Raw genomic sequence first — 17,869 nt, 5'->3', positions numbered from 1 at the left:
GCGTCAAACATTTCTTCAGTTACACCCAGTACCCCTGTCAGCAGCACACCCCCTGCAAGATATATGAGCCACACTGAGAGTGTGGGAGAGAGTGAGAAACCAATGCGAAAAAGTTCATCATCACTGAGCGTAACTGGGTCGAAGAAGTCATCATCATCCCGTAAAATGGTCCAGCCCACCATTAGAAGCATGTTGTTTTCAGATGCGCCATTTGAACGCAACCACCCAACGGCACGTCTGTATAACACTAAGCTGGCTAAAATGCTAGCGCTGGACCTTCTCCCTTTTTCTTTTGTGGAAGGGGTGGGTTTTCTTAAAATGGTGGCAACGCTCTGCCCTAAATGGAAGGTTCCTAGCCGGTTCTATTTTGCCAGAGTTGCGGTTCCAGCACTACAAGAAGATGTGCTGGAGGTGATTGGGGCAGCTTTGCAGAAGAGTGCTGTTCACACTGTACATCTGACAACAGACATGTGGACCAGTTGCCAAGCCCTTGATTACATGTGCATCACTGCACACTGAGTCTCTTTTTCAGGGGTTAAAGCAAAGCTAAACGCAGGTGTTGACACAGACAAAGTTTATAAAGCTGCTCGGAAACATGCAACAGTAGCCATGTTTGCCATGGAGAAAACTCATACAGCAGAAAACATTTTGCATGAGTTTAACACAAAGGTCTTTCAATGGCTGTCCCCAAGAAAACGCAGGATTGGTTATGTTTCCACGGATAATGGCGCCAATGTAGTTAAGGCCATGGATGAGGGTAACTATTTCAGAGTGCCGTGTTTGGCGCACTGTATAAACCTGGTTGTTAAAAAATTCTTGCGTAAAGAAAGTCCAGTCTACGTGTTACTGACCACCTGCCGAAGAATGTGCACACATTTCAACCATTCTTTTAAGGCCCGGAAGCAGCTGAGGTGCCTGCAACATGAACGTAAAGTGCCAGTGAAAGCACTCATCCAGGAAGTGGTAACACGTTGGAACTCAACCTTCTACATGCTTGAGCGTCTGTATGAGCAGTATGCGGTAGTCGATCAGTATTTCTTTAAACTGGGTACACCTATGATAGACCTGAGGATACAGGTGGAGCAAGGGGAGCTATTTAAAAGCCTGACAGACATGCTTCGTCCTTTTGAGGTCTTCACGCGTGCAGTCAGCAGGGAGGACTGTAATTTGGGAAAAGCTATTACATTGTTGCGCATGCTAGAGCACCAAAAGGCAGTGGCAGGCAGAGTATTTTTTCCTTTTGATGACGCAGATGTTACAAAGTACAAACATTGGCTAGCTGTGTCAGCCACTCGGTTTGAAAGAGAACGGCAGGAAATTGAAGGAAAAGGCAGTAAATCAGCATCAGCAGGCCATCCGGAGTCAAAGAAATCCACTTGTGCATCTGTGGCTGTGGCAGAAGTGAGTGATTTTCCCTCTCAGCCGTTAACGACACCAGCAACCGTATCATCTGCACCAGACACAACAGTAATAATTTGTGAAGAAGCGGATTGGCTAACTCAGCTTGGGTTTGCTTCTCAAAAGGTCCCAGAAAAAAGTAAGCAAAGTGGAGGAACCCTGGAGAACTTTGAGTCGATGGTGCAGGCCTATCTGAATGACTCAACAGAGGTCTATGTTCATCATGACCCATTGGCGTATTGGCATGGGAAAAGAGATGTGTGGCCAGAGATCACCAACCTGGCTATAAATTACTTGTCTTGCCCACTCGCAGGTGTGTCTTCTGAACGTGTTTTCAGTGCTGCTGGTGGCATTGTAACTTCCAAAAGGACCCGCCTCTCGCCCAAAAATGTAGAGAGGTTAACAATGATCAAGATGAATCAGCACTTCATACCACCAGATTACAAAATACTAGAATGCACGCAGAAAGAAGACGAGGAGGACACCAACTTAGATGAGGGAATTTCTTCTCTGTTAACTGACCTACTCCCGTCTAAATTTGCAGAGTTTGAGGACGAGCTCTTCTTCCCTGACACCGAGCCCTGAAAATGAGTCACAAACTTTCTTTTTCGTCCTTATTAACTTTTATTCCTGTGTGTCTGTCTTTCTTTGTTTTGCAAAATCTATATAAAAAAAACTTTAATCACCTAATCACAAAAACAAGCCCATCAGCAGAACTGTCTTCACTTATTTGCTTATTGATTTGAAGGTGCCGCAGTCTGCATTCCTCAGGTTCACAAGTGCACAAGAACATGCTCCTCTATCCTCCTCCTCCAGACTCCTATTTCCCTCAAAGCAGATGGCTGGATTACGCCCAATGAAGAAAGACTCTGCACTTGTGGGGGTGTTCTACTTCTTTGCGGGTGAGTTGACGGGTCTGGGGCATTGCTGTGAAGGTCTAATACCGGATAAAAGTGGTTTGGAGAAAATCGGAGGTGAAAAAGTATATTGCGTTTTTGCTCACTTGCCTGTCTTTGGGGTTCTGTTTGGGGGGCTTCCAGGTTTTTGGGGATGGGTTTTAGGGTCTGGGAGCACTGCTGCCACAGTCTAATGTTGATTGCATTTGTTTTTCAGAAAATCCGTGGTGGAAAAGGGGAGTTAGGGCCTAGCTGCAGAGCTCATTTGGACTGCATTCCAGGTAGGCCCAAAGTTTCCTAAGTGTGGCTTTTCCCGGTTTTGCTTTTCGGCTTTTTGGGGGGTGAAACTTGTTTTTGCCCGGGTTCACAGGTCTGGGGGCCTTGCTTGGAAGGTGTAATACCGGCTAAAAGTGATTTGGAGAAAATCGGAGCAGAAAAAGGTTTTGCGCTTTTGATCACTTGCCTGTCTTTGGGGTGCTGTTTGGGGGGCTTTTAGGTTGTTGGGGGTGGGTTTTGGGGTCTGTGAGCACTGCTGGCACATTCTAATGTTGATTGCATTTGTTTTACAGGAAATCCATGGTGGAAAAGGGGAGTGAGGCCTACCTGCAGAGCGCATTTGGACTGAATTCCAGGTAGGCCCAAAGTTTTCTAAGTGTGGCTTTTCCCGGGTTTTGCCTTTTGGCTTGTTGGGGGTGTTAAACTTGTTTTCACCCGGGTTGACAGTTCTGGGGCCATTGCTGGGAAGGTCTAATACCCGAAAGAAAGTGTTTTGGAGACATTCCCTGGGGAAAAAATGTTTGCATTTTCTGAGATTTCGCTCACTCTACCGTTTTTGGGGGGCTGTTTGTGGGGGTTCCTGGTGTTTGTGGGGGGGGTTTACGAGTCTTGGAGCAATTCTGGGTATGGATACTTTTGCTTGCTTGCAAGTGGTTTGAATACAATCCATGGTGGGTAAGGGGGGATTTGGGCCTACTTTACTTTCAAAGTACGTTTTGTCACCATTTTCTACTAGGCCTCTGACAGGTAGCAGTATCGCACGTTTTTTGAGACCTGATTGGGGGTCTTCTAAATGTTTGCGACTTGGTTTAGTCAGGGTCTGGGAGCACTGCTGGGAAGGTCTAATTGTGTTCTAAAACACAGTTTACAGTACACCTAGCTTGAGGGGAAAGATCCGCTAAATCAATTCGCCCATACTTATTTATCCTTCAAAAGGAGACTCAGACAGAGTACGCACTTTCAAAAATATTGTACTGTCTATTAGGAAACTTAAACTGTGACTTTTTGCACTACACAGCGTGCATACCTTATATTTATTTGTCAGTGGTGTTCTAATATCACTTCCTGTTTTTCCATCAATAATTACAGGCCGGGTTTCAGCCAGTGCAATGCGAAAAAAGGATGAAGTCAGGCTTCACATTAGCGAGACGCAATTCAGCATTCTCCAGGCAGGCAGTGGACAGGGTGTCTTCTGGTCACCAACATTGATGGACGGAGCGTCAGATGGAATGGAGGAGTCCCGCTAATAAGAGGGATGGTTGGATGCATGCAACTTCCCAAATTCAACAGGACAACTACAACAACATACAGATACAGTATCCGTTCTTTTCTAATTATCTTTTAAGTAATGTTATTGCTGTGAACTTCTATGGGTGTGACTCTGCATTTCTTTGATCTCTGCTTCTAAATTCATCCCTTCAGCCATTGTATAGGTTTTACTTCTGCTATTTTTCAAACCTAATTTAATGTACGAAGTGTTTCTCTGAGTGCAGAGATAGGCAAGTGAAAACGCATAATTACTGCAGCCCTGTACTGTCACATTCTTTCATTCACGGTTGTCGAAAGTACTACTTACTTTTTTCAGTAACCATGCATGCAGTAGTGTATGCACTTCCTTTATGTCACTTAAAAGATTTATGGATACCTTTGTACCCAAAGATTTGTTTATCTTCAATTATTGTTTGTCCATGCTGTGCTTTTTTTTTCTTCTCTCAACAAAACTTTCCCAAAAAACCCCATTCCCATCCATTTCCAAACCCTAACCCTCTTCCCCTGGGCTGTGTGGTTTTGATTGATGTGTGACTAAATGACAGCAATAATTCCACACACTTGCTGGGGAGGATAAGGTCATAGCAACAGGCTGGTGAATGAATCCGAGGATATATTCTTACTCAGCTTGACACAGACCCATGACTATTGGCAAATGAAAGCAGATTTTCATATGCGCCATCAACTTGATTGATCATCAAGAATATCCTCCTCCTAGACGTGGCAAATGATTACGCTGCTGTGTCCTTCACCTTCAGTACTATTTCTTGTAGTAGTAGCCAATGTCAAAGAAATTCAACGCAAGTAGTAGTTATACTTTCAATACTTTACCATTTGTTAGGCTACATTGTGGCACTGTTCTAGTGTACTGTCACCTGCTATATTCTCTATCGTATCGTTCTAATGCTACGGTAAGGACAAACAAGGTTTCATTTTCTTTTTTTTCATATGCTGCAACTGCCACTGTGTAACACCACTAGTACCACGGCAATGATGACATTTCATCCGCCCAGGATTGCCAACCTTAATCGCCATTTCCCGTGCAGCCAACCCCGTGCCTAGCCCTTTTTCCAAACACAAATTACAGGTAAAATAAGCGTTTGGGGGGAGGTAGTATAATGGAATATTAGGAGAGACGAGAGACTGACGGTAGTACTAGTAAAGTCCTAGTACTATTGAATTCACTTACTCTGTGAGAGGCACTTAGTTTTGAAACCATTTGGGCAATTACTTACACAACTTGAATCAAGATGCCACTTAAGTTTCAGGAAAACAAACTTACTGTTAAACCCCCACCCACCAGCCTCAAAAGCAGTAAAAAACATGTTTGCTAAGATAAAGTTTAAAGTATATTTATATCCCTAACATAAATATCTCCCGCAAGACCCAACCCACCCCCCTCCCTAACCCCAACGAATGTCCGTGAAAAGTCCAAAAAACCCAACTCCCAATTCCCATCCCCCAGAAGTCTTTAAAAAAGGGGCAAGGGACAGTCTCCTCCTACTGCTGGCTGCTGTTCACTTTTCGGGCCAGGTCGGCATGCTCCTTGCGGAGGGTCTCGAGCAGGGTTTTGGTGTTCAACAGCTCCTGCTCGAGGTAGGACACCCTGAGTGAAAGGCGGTGCAACCTTTTTTTGGTACTGCTGTGGGGGGCAGCTGATTTTTTTGCTGCTTGGCGGTGGTGGGTGGCTGCGGTACCCCGGCTCTGTACCGCTAGAGACCTGCTGCGCTGACTGGCTGACCCAGGGAGCGCGGAGGAGGATGCCGCTGTCCCGGTCTATGTTGTGGTCGACTGCGTGTCCCCCTCCTCCTGGGCCACCAGCTGCCGATATTCGGTAACAGTCGCCTCCAGCCTCCGTTGCCGGGCCCTTTTAGCCAGCTCCTTCCGTGTTGGTTTGGAAGGAGCATCTATATGAAGAAAGAAAGAAATAGTCTGTAACCAATGCTCTTTGAGATTAACACAAAATGATTCAGCAGAAAGTTGTGTCACAGTAGAACTAGCAACTTGCAAGCGCAGTACATAACTATTGTGGCCAGTATCTATCTATCTAACCTCCCACTTCTTCATCCTTGCTTTAACATTAGTGGGAGTTTAAGGAATCAATTCTATGAGCACTATGGACTCACTCCATTAGAGTCGACTATGACAGTACACCAGTCTTATTCTTCTTCTTCTCTCCTGTTTAGCAAAATTGGTACGTTAACTTCTGCAAGCCGGCATAATGCCAGCGCAGTCAACTTGCACCCGAGAAAAACAGACGCCTGCCATGATGAGTGAGACAGACTTGCGTTCCTGTACCGGTCCAGTACATGCAGGTGGTGATGCTCTTACTTTTCTATTACGGGTGGCACGGAGAATACTCTGTTACAAGGGTTACTGCTTAATTAATTTAACTTTCACCCTACAGTGCCAATGAATACTAGAAAAGAAAAATGAAGAAGATAAATAATCTGATTATCTATCACTGCACATGGCATGTATTTGCTTACATATGGGATGACTTTAGGTGCTTTGCTTTTTATTGAGTGAACAGTGATACATCCACACATGAATGACCGAGTTCTACTAAACTTATTAACAGAGGTAGTGAGTGGCCATCGTAATAGCCGGATATATGCTGTGCTTGCAATACAAACTACTGCTACTATTCATGGTAGTATTCGGACAAAATTAAAACTTCTTTTCCTTGCCTTTCCTACACTGGAACGGACGTGCGGGTGCGGTGTTACATGCTCTTCAAAGTAACACTTAGTTCATCCAGTGACCGTCTACTCTCTCTAGATACACATATGCTATCTAAGAGTCAGATAGTACCATGATCCAGGCATCCATCCATTCAAACTATATGTCAATCATTCTTCTTCATGTCTCTCATCTGGACAAACCTTACGTTTTCTCGCGGGAAAACAACCTTTTCATTTTATTTGGGAAACCGCAAGCCATACATCCGTGCTTGACTTGCATTTGAATTTCAACCAAAGGATATATTGCACACACATACAGTTTCTGTTTCACCCACCCAGGCTGTTCTCCTTCCACCCATCCTTGCTTCATCCTTCACCCAGCCATGCATCATATTCCTTCCCAGCCACCTTGGGCACCAATCAAACACGTATCATTCTTCTTTGTCAGTCATCATTACTTTTAACTTGCTCGTCCTTCCACACTTACTTACACCCTTTTTTCACTTTTCGTTCATCCCATCCATCAAGTTCATCTCAGATCTGATTTGGATTCTCGAAAAAAAATTCACCGCTGAGTTGAAGTCAATTTAGAGGAGGCTACTACCTGGTTGATAAAAACTTTGTTCTAAATTTGAAAGTCTTCTTAACAGTATAGTAACTTAACTGTACAACATATATACTACACCCGTGCAGAGAGCACACTCTGCAGTCTGCAATCTCAATACGTAAGGAATATAAGAGCTTACCACTGCCCGCCACTACCGTGGCAACCCTCACAGCAGTTTCCTCCGGCACTTGCACCGCCTCCGCCCCAGAAGTGTCCTCCTCCACCTCCACGCTGGCCCCGGCACCAGATGTTCCACCTACAAAGTACATTTAAGAATGTTAGATGTCATAGACATACACCACTCACTAGTATTTTGTCTAGGAATGAAAAAATGTGAATACAGAAACTAATCTAATAATTTGTGACTGTCTACTCTAAAGTAAAAATTTCCCTTTTTCCATGGAATGGTGAGGTCTTGCTGCACTTTTTGGCACAACTGATGAATGCTTGCTTTTTAACACGCACAATTTTTCTCATAACAGACAGAAGCTTCACTTCTAAGAACAAGAGCAATATCAGATCATCATCACTAGGACGGAGTGACCAACGATTCAGCACCAAAAAGAAAAATTAAAGTTCAAACCAGGTGAGGGCTTGGCTCGCCCACAATAAATTTGTGAAATAAATCACTAAGCACTTTTCCATTTTTAATCAACCGTTTATGTTTTATGACAAACTTGATTTTAATAGATGTTTTTACTTTTAATAAAGCTTTAAAACTCAAATAGACTCTGTGGTTTTTGGTCAAGAGTGACTGAGCAAAAGGTTTTGCAATTTACAAGCATGAGTCCGTGGCTCTGACAGTTCTGGACTCTGACTCCGTAGTCTTATGTCCTGGGTTGGATAATCATCATTGGGGATCAATCATCGATGAATTAGGGAGCTAAATGACTCTGTCACACTAGCTAGTCAGTAAGGAGATGGGGGGGTTCAAATTCTGTTATGACTGAGGTATGTGGAAAGTCTAACTGCGCCTATTATAATTGATAAAACAATGCACTATTTAGTGTCCATAGTTCTGTTTGTGCAGAATTGTCCCTGCAACAATAGTAGTATGGATTGTCCTCCTATCCAATCAAAAAGTAAACTAGTATCTTATTCTTTCTTGGTGTTCATTGACAGTTTCTTGTTGGGAATTGTCAAAGCATAAACATTTAGAAGACTTCAAAACACATTATGGACAACCCAGAGGACTGCACTCAGTGCATAGAGCTATTGCTGACTAGAATGGGAGTTTTGTTTAACACCATGGCTGCTGGAGTCAATCCTCTGCTGTGTTGGGCCATAATGTTAATGGGTGTGGTCATGACGAGGCACAGGAGCACTGTGCCTCATGACGAGCTGAGCTTGTCATGAGCACCGTAGGGGTTAACACCTTTTGCCAACCGTGCAATCTTAGTTAGCTACACAGACAGACTAATAAGAATAATCTAGTAATACCACAGGGAGTCATAGTAGAGGCAGGATAAGAATTTAGATACAGTCTACAAGAAGATCAAAGACGATTTAGAAAAAATCGAATGAGGAACGCTATATTAAAATAAAAACTTACCGGGGCCAGCAAAGGAGCCCTCGCCTGACCGATCCTGGCCTTCTACAGCAGCCGATACCACCTCCTCCTCTGTCCTCTTGCCCCTGGGGGGAGCTGATTTACAACATGAAAGAAAGAAAGACCCGAAAACATGGATGATTGTTGTCAACCAAATCAAACATTTCAAAAGAACAATAACAAAATATTTTGGCGAAATAGCAAATAGACAACTACTCCACGGGATATATTGACCTATCTCATGTGGTCTACTACGATATTAGTATTGCTTGATTTGCGGACCGTCGACTTGGAAAGTTATGTAACTCACTAAACATACTACTAAAAAGGTTCGCCTAGGACTGGCAGGCAGCAGTCCGCAGCACGCGAAGTGACAGACAAACTTCATTGTGATTGCAGATCAGTGACAACACTAAAAAGTTTCCTACTACATTAACCAGTCATTAAAATACTCAAACTATCAATCCACCACCACTATTTCTTCTTATTGCCAGGTGTACAAAGGAAGGACTGGACTTGAGTCTGTAGGGGCAGATTTACAAGCCCCTTGCGGCTCTTTTGCTCCGTTGTTGCGTGACTTTTGTGACGCAGCGGCAGAACAAAAGAGGCACCATGGTACAGCGTATATTAACAACGTGACGCATATGGAGATGCATCACGTTGTAAAGCCCTGCGCCATCAGGGGGCGTTCCGGCGCAAGGGAGGGCGTTCCTGCGCAGGAACGCATCCTAAAAGTGGCTGAGGGAAATCTACAAGATTTCAATCAGACACTTTTAGGACAATGATGCGTCACTCAAACCCTGCGCCTGCTTGAAGCAGACGTACAGCTTGACGCAGCATTGGGGAGATAGGGCACCCCAGAGCATTGCTCCATCGTTGCGACGCAACTCCAGCAATGCGCCGCCTTTACAGCACAGATGCGTAAATACGGCGCACCATGGGTGGTGGTGGCGTGGCGCACAATTACTGGCGCATCCCTGCTACTTTGCAGGGATGCGCCGGTAATTGCAAATCTGCCTCTTAGTGTCTAGCATTACGCAGTTCTGTAAACTACACTCATACATAATTTCTCAGGCCAATGAAATTAACACAAAATCGAAAACAAATAAGCATAGTAGTAACGCTACTGAGAAGGAGAGCAGTGCACCTGAAATGCACAGAAGATTTTGAAATATAATTTACCTACAATGTAATCGGCAGCATTATTGCTCTTGGTAAAAAACAAAAATTTGCAATATAAAAACACACAGAGCAGGAGAAAACAGAGTAGTGATGAAATTGCTACTACTACTCACCAAGAACGGGGATCTCGACGCCGAGCAGGTCGAGCAGGTCGCGTTCCCGGTCCAGGAGATCCGTCCAACGGTGGGTGGCCTGGTTGTAGGTGCGCCGGACCCGAGAGTGTTCATACATGGCCCGGCACACCTTATCCCACCGCTTCCGGCGCTCTCGGAGCCCGTAGCCGCTTGCGATCCTGCCGCCTGCCGCGATGGTCCTGGGGAGGCGGCGCTGTATATAGTACACTAGTGCGGCCACCTCCTCCGCGCTAAGGATCTCCAGTGGCATCACTAGCTCCCCCCTCAAACGCCCGCACGGGAGCCGGGCACGGGGTGCGGGACCCTTCCCCTTCTCGGGCTGCTTCCCGGCTCCCTTTACCATGGTCTGGGCAGAAAGGAAGGTAAATAATAAATAATAAATAGAATAGGGAAGAAGAAAAGAAAAGAGTTTAAAAAAGTAGTTTAAAATTAACCAAAAGTAGCAGAAAACACAAAAATATAGAGCTAGCAAAGTAGAGGGACAGATAATAAGTAAAATAGATCAAAAAAAACTTCAAACAAGCAAAGGAGGGCAGAGATTGAGAGAGGATACAGAAAGGATGCCCAGAACCATAGCAATAAATGAAAAACAAGATGGCCACGCACGTTCACGACCGCGTGGGTACGTTCGCGCGAGATATTCCACGCGAACTTGTACTAGCGAGCCGCACACTTCGCGAGATTACACATAGCGCCCGGAAACGGAAATACATCACGCAAACAAGATGGCCGCGCCCATGTACGACCGCTAGGGTAACTTCACGTCGTTGCGCTACAAGCAGCTCGCGAAAACGCAAAAAACCACGCGAACTAACACGCCGCAAAAAACAAATCGCATATTCGCATTAATTCGCGCCTTCCGAATTCGATCTCGTGCAAATTCGCGCCCTGGGAATCGCGTGAAATTGCAGAAAAAAGATTTTTGCAAAACTGAAAGCACTCAGCAGGTGCAAAAGTTCAAGCTCATCATTAGTAACCATTCCCTGTAGTGCTTCCTGAGGGGCCCCTCCAGAGTTCAGTTGCCTACTTGCAACTATTCTATGACCCTGCTCTGACCCTCACAGCAGGCTCAGAGAATAGCTATAAAGGTCCTGTTAAAAAAATTACACTGCAACAGAAAGCAATTACAGATAAGGAAGCAGGTGCCAGACTGGAACTTCAAATTCAGTGACACATTAATCAGCCCCCAATTCATTCATGTCCGTTGAGGCAGGGCAGGTGTGCTAACGAATTTTGCAAAACTGAAAGCACTTAGCAGGTCCAAAAGTTCAAGCTCATCATTAATCAGGAAGCACTTACAGCTAAGGAAGCAGGTGCCAGCTCAAATTCAGTGACACATTAATCAGCCCCAAATTAATTCATGTCAGTTGAGGCAGGGCAGGTGTGCTTCTCTCCCCATAATCTACAGTGATGAACCAGAGGGTGGCAATGATGAACCAGAGGGTGGCATGCGTGAACCAGAGGGTGGCAGTGGTGAAACAGAGGGTGCTGTGATGAATCAGACGTAGAAACAACATGGTCGCGACCGTTGCGACCCGACAAGTAAGTTCGCGTTTGCGAACTCGTAAAAAACCCTCGCAAACTGGCAGAAACCCTTGCGAACACAAAAAAAATCTGCAAATTCGCGAAAGTTCGCAAATTTTGCGGATTGCGAATTCGTAAATACGCGAATCGCGAATTCGCTAAATTCGCCCATACGTTACCCAGAAAATGTGCTTTTTGTGATTTCACATAAATCTGTTACATAGTTTTTGAGAAATTAAGGTTAAAAATGTATATATATTTGGGCATTTGGGTTCAGGGGACTCTCGCTGGAGCCCGGTGGGTTACGCAACTTCAAATATTGTAGAGATATCTGATTGACCGAGACAACTTTTTTTTTTTTGAATACCCATCTCATTCACGCAAGTCCCACAGGAATTTGACCTGTGTTTGGCTGACCACAACATAAGAAATGTTGCGGTCGCCATTTCAGGACATGGGTACTCAGTCCCAGTGTCTTGAAGATTAAAATAATAAGATATAATGGGGCAGTGTAGGGTTACCACTGAAAATCACCAGTTATTGTTATTTCAGGTAATTATAAGTCACGCCATTGTCATGCACTGCTTATGAGCTCACAGATTACTTCACCCAGGACATATTCTTTCACATTATTGATATCATCAATACATCTGAAATTACACATTGATTACAACACTGTACACCACTGAGGAAGGGTGTTACAGTTATCTGAAATAACTGTGACTGGTAAATTTCAGTGTTTTTTAGTTTTAAATTGTAGGTTTAAACTGAAATTTTCACCTAATTATAACATCACTTTATCCTTTGTTTGTTTCAGTGAATATATAAAGGCTGCTTTGATTTAGACATATATATACACACACATATATATATATATATATATATATATATATATATATATATATATATATATATACACAAAAAAGAAGGAGAGAACTCTGGGTAGGTCTCAGTTTAGGTGGAAAGCAGCTCCTGTTAGAGCACTCTCAACACCAGCGAAACTCTAGATCTGCTCACCTCAAATGTCTGTTTTTCTATCAAAGTTTTTAAGCATAGGATGAGACAGTGCTATCCATGCCGAGATAGAAAATGACAAAGTCTTTCGCCATTTAAACAGCAAAGTCTTTAAGCATAGGACTAGTACAGTGCAGTCCTTGCCGAGCTGTCAAATAACAAAAGCCATTTATCACTCCAGGCACAATATTACAGCTTTGAATTGGTAAAATACCAACTCAAGCCAACCTGAAATGAATAAAGCAACCCCTGACACAGTGTTTCGCTCTAATTAGAGCTCTTCAGAGAGGTATAGCTTTGTCCAGACACAAGGGAGCACCCAGTATTAAGTCAAAACAAAACCCTTTCAGGCATAGAGTGACGCATAAATTATGCAAAAAAGAAGGAGAGAACTCTGGGTAGGTCTCAGTTTAGGTGGAAAGCAGCTCCTGTTAGAGCACTCTCAACACCAGCGACACTCTAGATCTGCTCACCTCAAATGTCTGTTTTTCTATCAAAGTTTTTAAGCATAGGATGAGACAGTGCTATCCATGCCGAGATAGAAAATGACAAAGTCTTTCGCCATTTAAACAGCAAAGTCTTTAAGCATAGGACTAGTACAGTGCAGTCCTTGCCGAGCTGTCAAATAACAAAAGCCATTTATCACTCCAGGCACAATATTACAGCTTTGAATTGGTAAAATACCAACTCAAGCCAACCTGAAATGAATAAAGCAACCCCTGACACAGTGTTTCGCTCTAATTAGAGCTCTTCAGAGAGGTATAGCTTTGTCCAGACACAAGGGAGCACCCAGTATTAAGTCAAAACAAAACCCTTTCAGGCATAGAGTGACGCATAAATTATGCAAAAAAGGAGAGAACTCTGGGTAGGTCTCAGTTTAGGTGGAAAGCAGCTCCTGTTAGAGCACTCTCAACACCAGCGACACTCTAGATCTGCTCACCTCAAATGTCTGTTTTTCTATCAAAGTTTTTAAGCATAGGATGAGACAGTGCTATCCATGCCGAGATAGAAAATGACAAAGTCTTTCGCCATTTAAACAGCAAAGTCTTTAAGCATAGGACTAGTAGGTTGGCTTGAGTTGGTATTTTACCAATTCAAAGCTGTAATAACAGTGTCCCATTGGATTAGATTCATTTTTTCTTCCTTTTGGTTGATACCAACAAAAAAAAATATCTTTTTAATTAGTCCTAATCTCTACCTCTTTCTTCCTTGAGCCTCATCCTAATCAATATATTTTGTCCGCTTAAGAAATTTTTGGGGGGCTTTTGATATATTTCTTATCTGTAATGTTGGTGGTGCTGTTTATGTACCACATGCAGCCTTCCCTAAGGAATGGAATCTTACAGAAAATCACAAAGGGTAAGTTGGATATTCCTCACAGAAAAGTGTTTCCATAATAGGGGTTGGATTAATGGGACTATGTGGGAGATAAGCCAAGGTGATCATGCAATATTCCTTAGTCAGAGCATTTCATGCATGTTTTGAACAAACAGCACTCCAATTAAGTTCTACCCATTCCTCCTATAAAGAAAACATTTTGCACATATGATTAAACATTAAGGGGAAATTACTTTTTTCTAAATAACTTTCCAAGTAGTATGTCACATTATTAGATAAAAACCACTAACACCTAGCTCAGTTTTTTTTAGAGTTAATCGGTTTTTGAGGTGGCTCATAGAAGCTTCTGGCACTGAAAAGACATGGGCTGACCTCTTCTCTACCGCTGTTGGGAGGTTGATGCTCAATATGTTGTGTTACTATATATGCAGCACATGTTATGCTTATGGATTGAATTATGTTTGTATGTGAAAACCATCAATGCTCATAAACGCACAAACAGAACTTGGATTTTGCATGTTTGAGAAGCACCAAATTACACCTTTGACATCACCCTCAACACACCTTGTAAATGGCCCCATAAAGCTGGCGGTGACACCAGTCTGAAGAGAGATGGTGGATAGGATGTCAGATGCTGTACCTCCTGAAATATCCTGTGAGGCAAATATTTTATTTTGTTTAGTTTGAGAAGCTCCTGGCTCCGGTAGAAATAGCGGGCGTGGTGTCACATCGAACCCTTGGTCATCAAAAACCTGTAAAACACACACATACTGTAAGTTGCTTTAATGAAATCAAGCTTAGCAAAACCAAATGTTGTTATTCGCAATAAAATGGCTCATCTGATTGGTTGTAATTCAGTGTTCACAGCATTGCAGTGCATTTCTTTTTAATACAGAAAAGGGAAACTGAATTTCTTATGAGAGAAAGTGCAGGCGAAAACTGGTCTTTTCGTTCAAAGGTACTCGGTAGTATTTAGAGGTGTTTACATATGTATGGTCTTGCATTCTTTCCCCCCCCCCCCCCCACAAATTATGAATAATGACATTAAAAAAGACTTCTGTCAAATAAGGCATGAGCCTCAGTATTGTATATTAAAATCTCAACAATGCTGATAATAATACATTACTCCCTAAACTCCTTAATTTACACACGTGCGTTTTTTTCGGCGGAAAGAGCGGTCACAGACAACAGCAGGACAACTGATTTGTAGAGCCTGTTTCTCTGGCCATAATTCAATGGCTGTGAAACGTGCTCTCTCTATGGCCCTACTTAATTGTCGGTCTTTGTCGTGCCATGCCACTGAAATCCATTCACTTATTCTGGACCACGAGCTCGATGTGTTGTTTCTCACTGAGACCTGGCTCTCCCCCAGTTCTGGCCCTGACATGGTTAGAGCACTCCCTTCAGGCTTTCATATACTCCACCTTGATAGACCGAAAGGGAGGGGAGGAGGAATTGCTGTTCTTTATAGAGACACGCTCGCTTGTAAGATCCAGAATGGAGGGGTAACTGATTGTGAGAGCTTACAGTTCTCCCTTCGGCTGTCACCTACAGTATCTCTGGTAGGCTTGTTGATTTACCGCCCCCCTGGACCCCTGGGTAGCTTCCCTAACTCTCTTTTAGAAACCACCGCACTTCTTGCCTCTTCTACTGCCAACTTTGTTGTCCTCGGGGATTTTAATATCCATCTGGATGACCCTACGAACATTGCTGGAGTCGATTTGATCGACGATTTCAACTCGTTTGGAATCTACCTGGTCAACTCGGGCGCGACTCATGAGAAGGGCCATCTGCTCGATCCCATACTCTCTAATTTGGACCATTTTGTTCCATCTCCGGCTCTTGCCATGCCTTGGACAGACCACTTTTTGGTGTCCGCGACTTGGCAATTTGATAGTCCAGCTGCGGTAGCCCCAAGGGTTCATACCCTTGAGAGAGCCTGGTCGAGGCTCCCAGTTGACACTTGGGCGGTACACCTGGAGGCCACGCGGCCCCCTCAAGGAGCCAATCCGATAGTCGCTGATGCGAATTTACATACCTGGCTCGTGCACTCTCTGAATACCCTCCTTCCCAAAAAGAAACAACTTACAAATGGGAAGAGAATGGGTTCGGCACCTTGGTATTCGTCGGACTTGAGAACCTTGAGGAAGGGGTGCAAGAAGTTAGAGCGGTCCTGGAGGAGAGATTGGAGTGAGGCGAGTCGCAAAGAATATCGTACGGCTCTAAGTAGGTATAAATCCGCTATACGGGTGGCAAAATCAAGATTCTTTGAAGAGCGTATAGGTTCTGCGGCCAACTCTTCTAAAGAGTCATTCAGGGTTATTAAGGAGCTACTTAATGCCCCTGAACCCCGGGTTTTACATGAGGACCCTCGCAAAAAATGCACTGAACTGGCCTCGTTTTTCAAAAGAAAAATTGATAACATACTGGCCTCCCTCCCCCGGCTAGGTGAGGTCCCCGCCTTGGTGGACAATTCCAGCTTTCAATCTAAGATGCAATCGGTGGAGATGGCCTCCCTGGGCCCGGTTACTATGGAGGAAGTTCTGGCGGCTCTGGGCTCAATGAAGAGCGGTTCTCCGAAAGACCCAGCACCTATTAAATATCTCAAACAGGTGTCCTCTGTGATTGGTGGCCCGGTGACGGACCTGATAAACCTGTCCTTTGCCCATGGGGTAGTCCCCCCCAGTTGGAAAGGAGCAGTGGTTAAGGCCCTTTTGAAGAAGCCTAACCTTGATCCCGCTGACCTCGCCAACTTTCGGCCTATCTCCTTGCTGCCGGGTATCAGTAAGGTGGCTGAGAAGCTGGCGAACAGACGCCTCTCGGACTTCTTGGAAGCCAATTCCCTCCTGGGCGATTCCCAAACGGGTTTCCGTCCCGGTCAGGGGACTGACACTGCCCTGTTGGCGGTCGTGGAGAATGCTAGGAGCATGCTGGATGCGGGGGGATCAGTGGCAGTGATCCTCCTGGACCTCAGCGCTGCTTTTGATACCGTGGACCATCAGGTGCTTCTCCAACGGCTGTCAGGGGTGGGGGTCACGGGTCTGGCCCTCAAATGGTTCGCTTCCTTTTTGGAAGATCATTCATTTGAGGTGTGGGAAGGCCATGAAAAATCATCTTCAACCCCTCTCCAGTGTGGTGTGCCACAGGGCTCATCACTGAGCCCTACTGTATTCAACGTTTACATGGCCCCCCTGGAGAGTGTGGTACTGCCGCTGGGTATTAAAATCATCAGTTATGCTGATGATACTCAGCTGGTGGTAGGCCTTTCCCAGTCGGCGTACCATCCCGACCGGCTGCACACATGTCTTGAGAAGATCTACACGTGGATGTGCAGCTCAGCCCTAAAGTTAAATGGCTCCAAGACGGAACTGATGCTGCTGGGGAACTCCTCTCCATCTTTGTCCCCCAGCAGCTGGCCAGACTGTCTGGGACCGGTTCCCCCCCCCAAACGGGAGATCAAGAGCTTGGGGGTATGGCTGGAGCAGGACCTATCGTTTAAAACTCATGCCAAAAAGACTGCTGGCGTGTGCTTTGGCCTGCTCCGCGCAGCCCAGAAGATTTTGCCTCTGCTCCCAGTGACCACCCGAAGGCTTCTCATCCAGGGACTTATCATCTCGCGGCTGGATTTCAGCAATGCGTTATTCCTGGGTGCACCCGAATCTACCCTGAATAAACTGCAGCAAGTGCAGAACGCGGCAGCCAGACTTCTGACGGGTCTCCCTAGGCGTCAATCTGCTCGCCCGGCGTTGAGGGCACTGCACTGGCTCCCTGTGAGAGACAGGGTGAAATTTAAGTCACTTTGTATCGCTCACAAAGTCCTGCACGGGGTAGGTCCACCTATTCTGGGGGAGATGGTCCAGCCCTACAAGGCCCCTCGTTCTCTTCGCTCTGACGATCAACATCTCCTTCAGGTTGGCAGGGTGAAGAAGGCAAGAACGGGTGGCAGAAGGTTTTCAATAAATGTGGCCTCTTTGTGGAACTCGTTGCCCCTACAATTG

The 17,869-nt window shown here is 44.8% G+C and overlaps 1 protein-coding gene across 1 annotated transcript in view; it reads right to left on the bottom strand.

Moving 5' to 3' along the window:
• Positions 1-17,869, bottom strand: part of DNAI4 (dynein axonemal intermediate chain 4) — a 496,013-nt gene that overhangs the window by 403,458 nt on the left and 74,686 nt on the right. Inside the window, exon 3 of the mRNA XM_078668935.1 lies at positions 14,436-14,623. Within this exon, the coding sequence (XP_078525061.1) occupies positions 14,436-14,623 (188 nt within the window). The remainder of the gene's footprint in view (positions 1-14,435; positions 14,624-17,869) is intronic.

This window comes from Lissotriton helveticus, chromosome 1_2 (assembly GCF_964261635.1).
Source record: "Lissotriton helveticus chromosome 1_2, aLisHel1.1, whole genome shotgun sequence".
Taxonomy (NCBI): Eukaryota; Metazoa; Chordata; class Amphibia; order Caudata; family Salamandridae; genus Lissotriton; species Lissotriton helveticus.
Note: the sequence above shows the minus strand (reverse complement) of the source record. Positions and strands in the feature narration are given on the sequence as shown.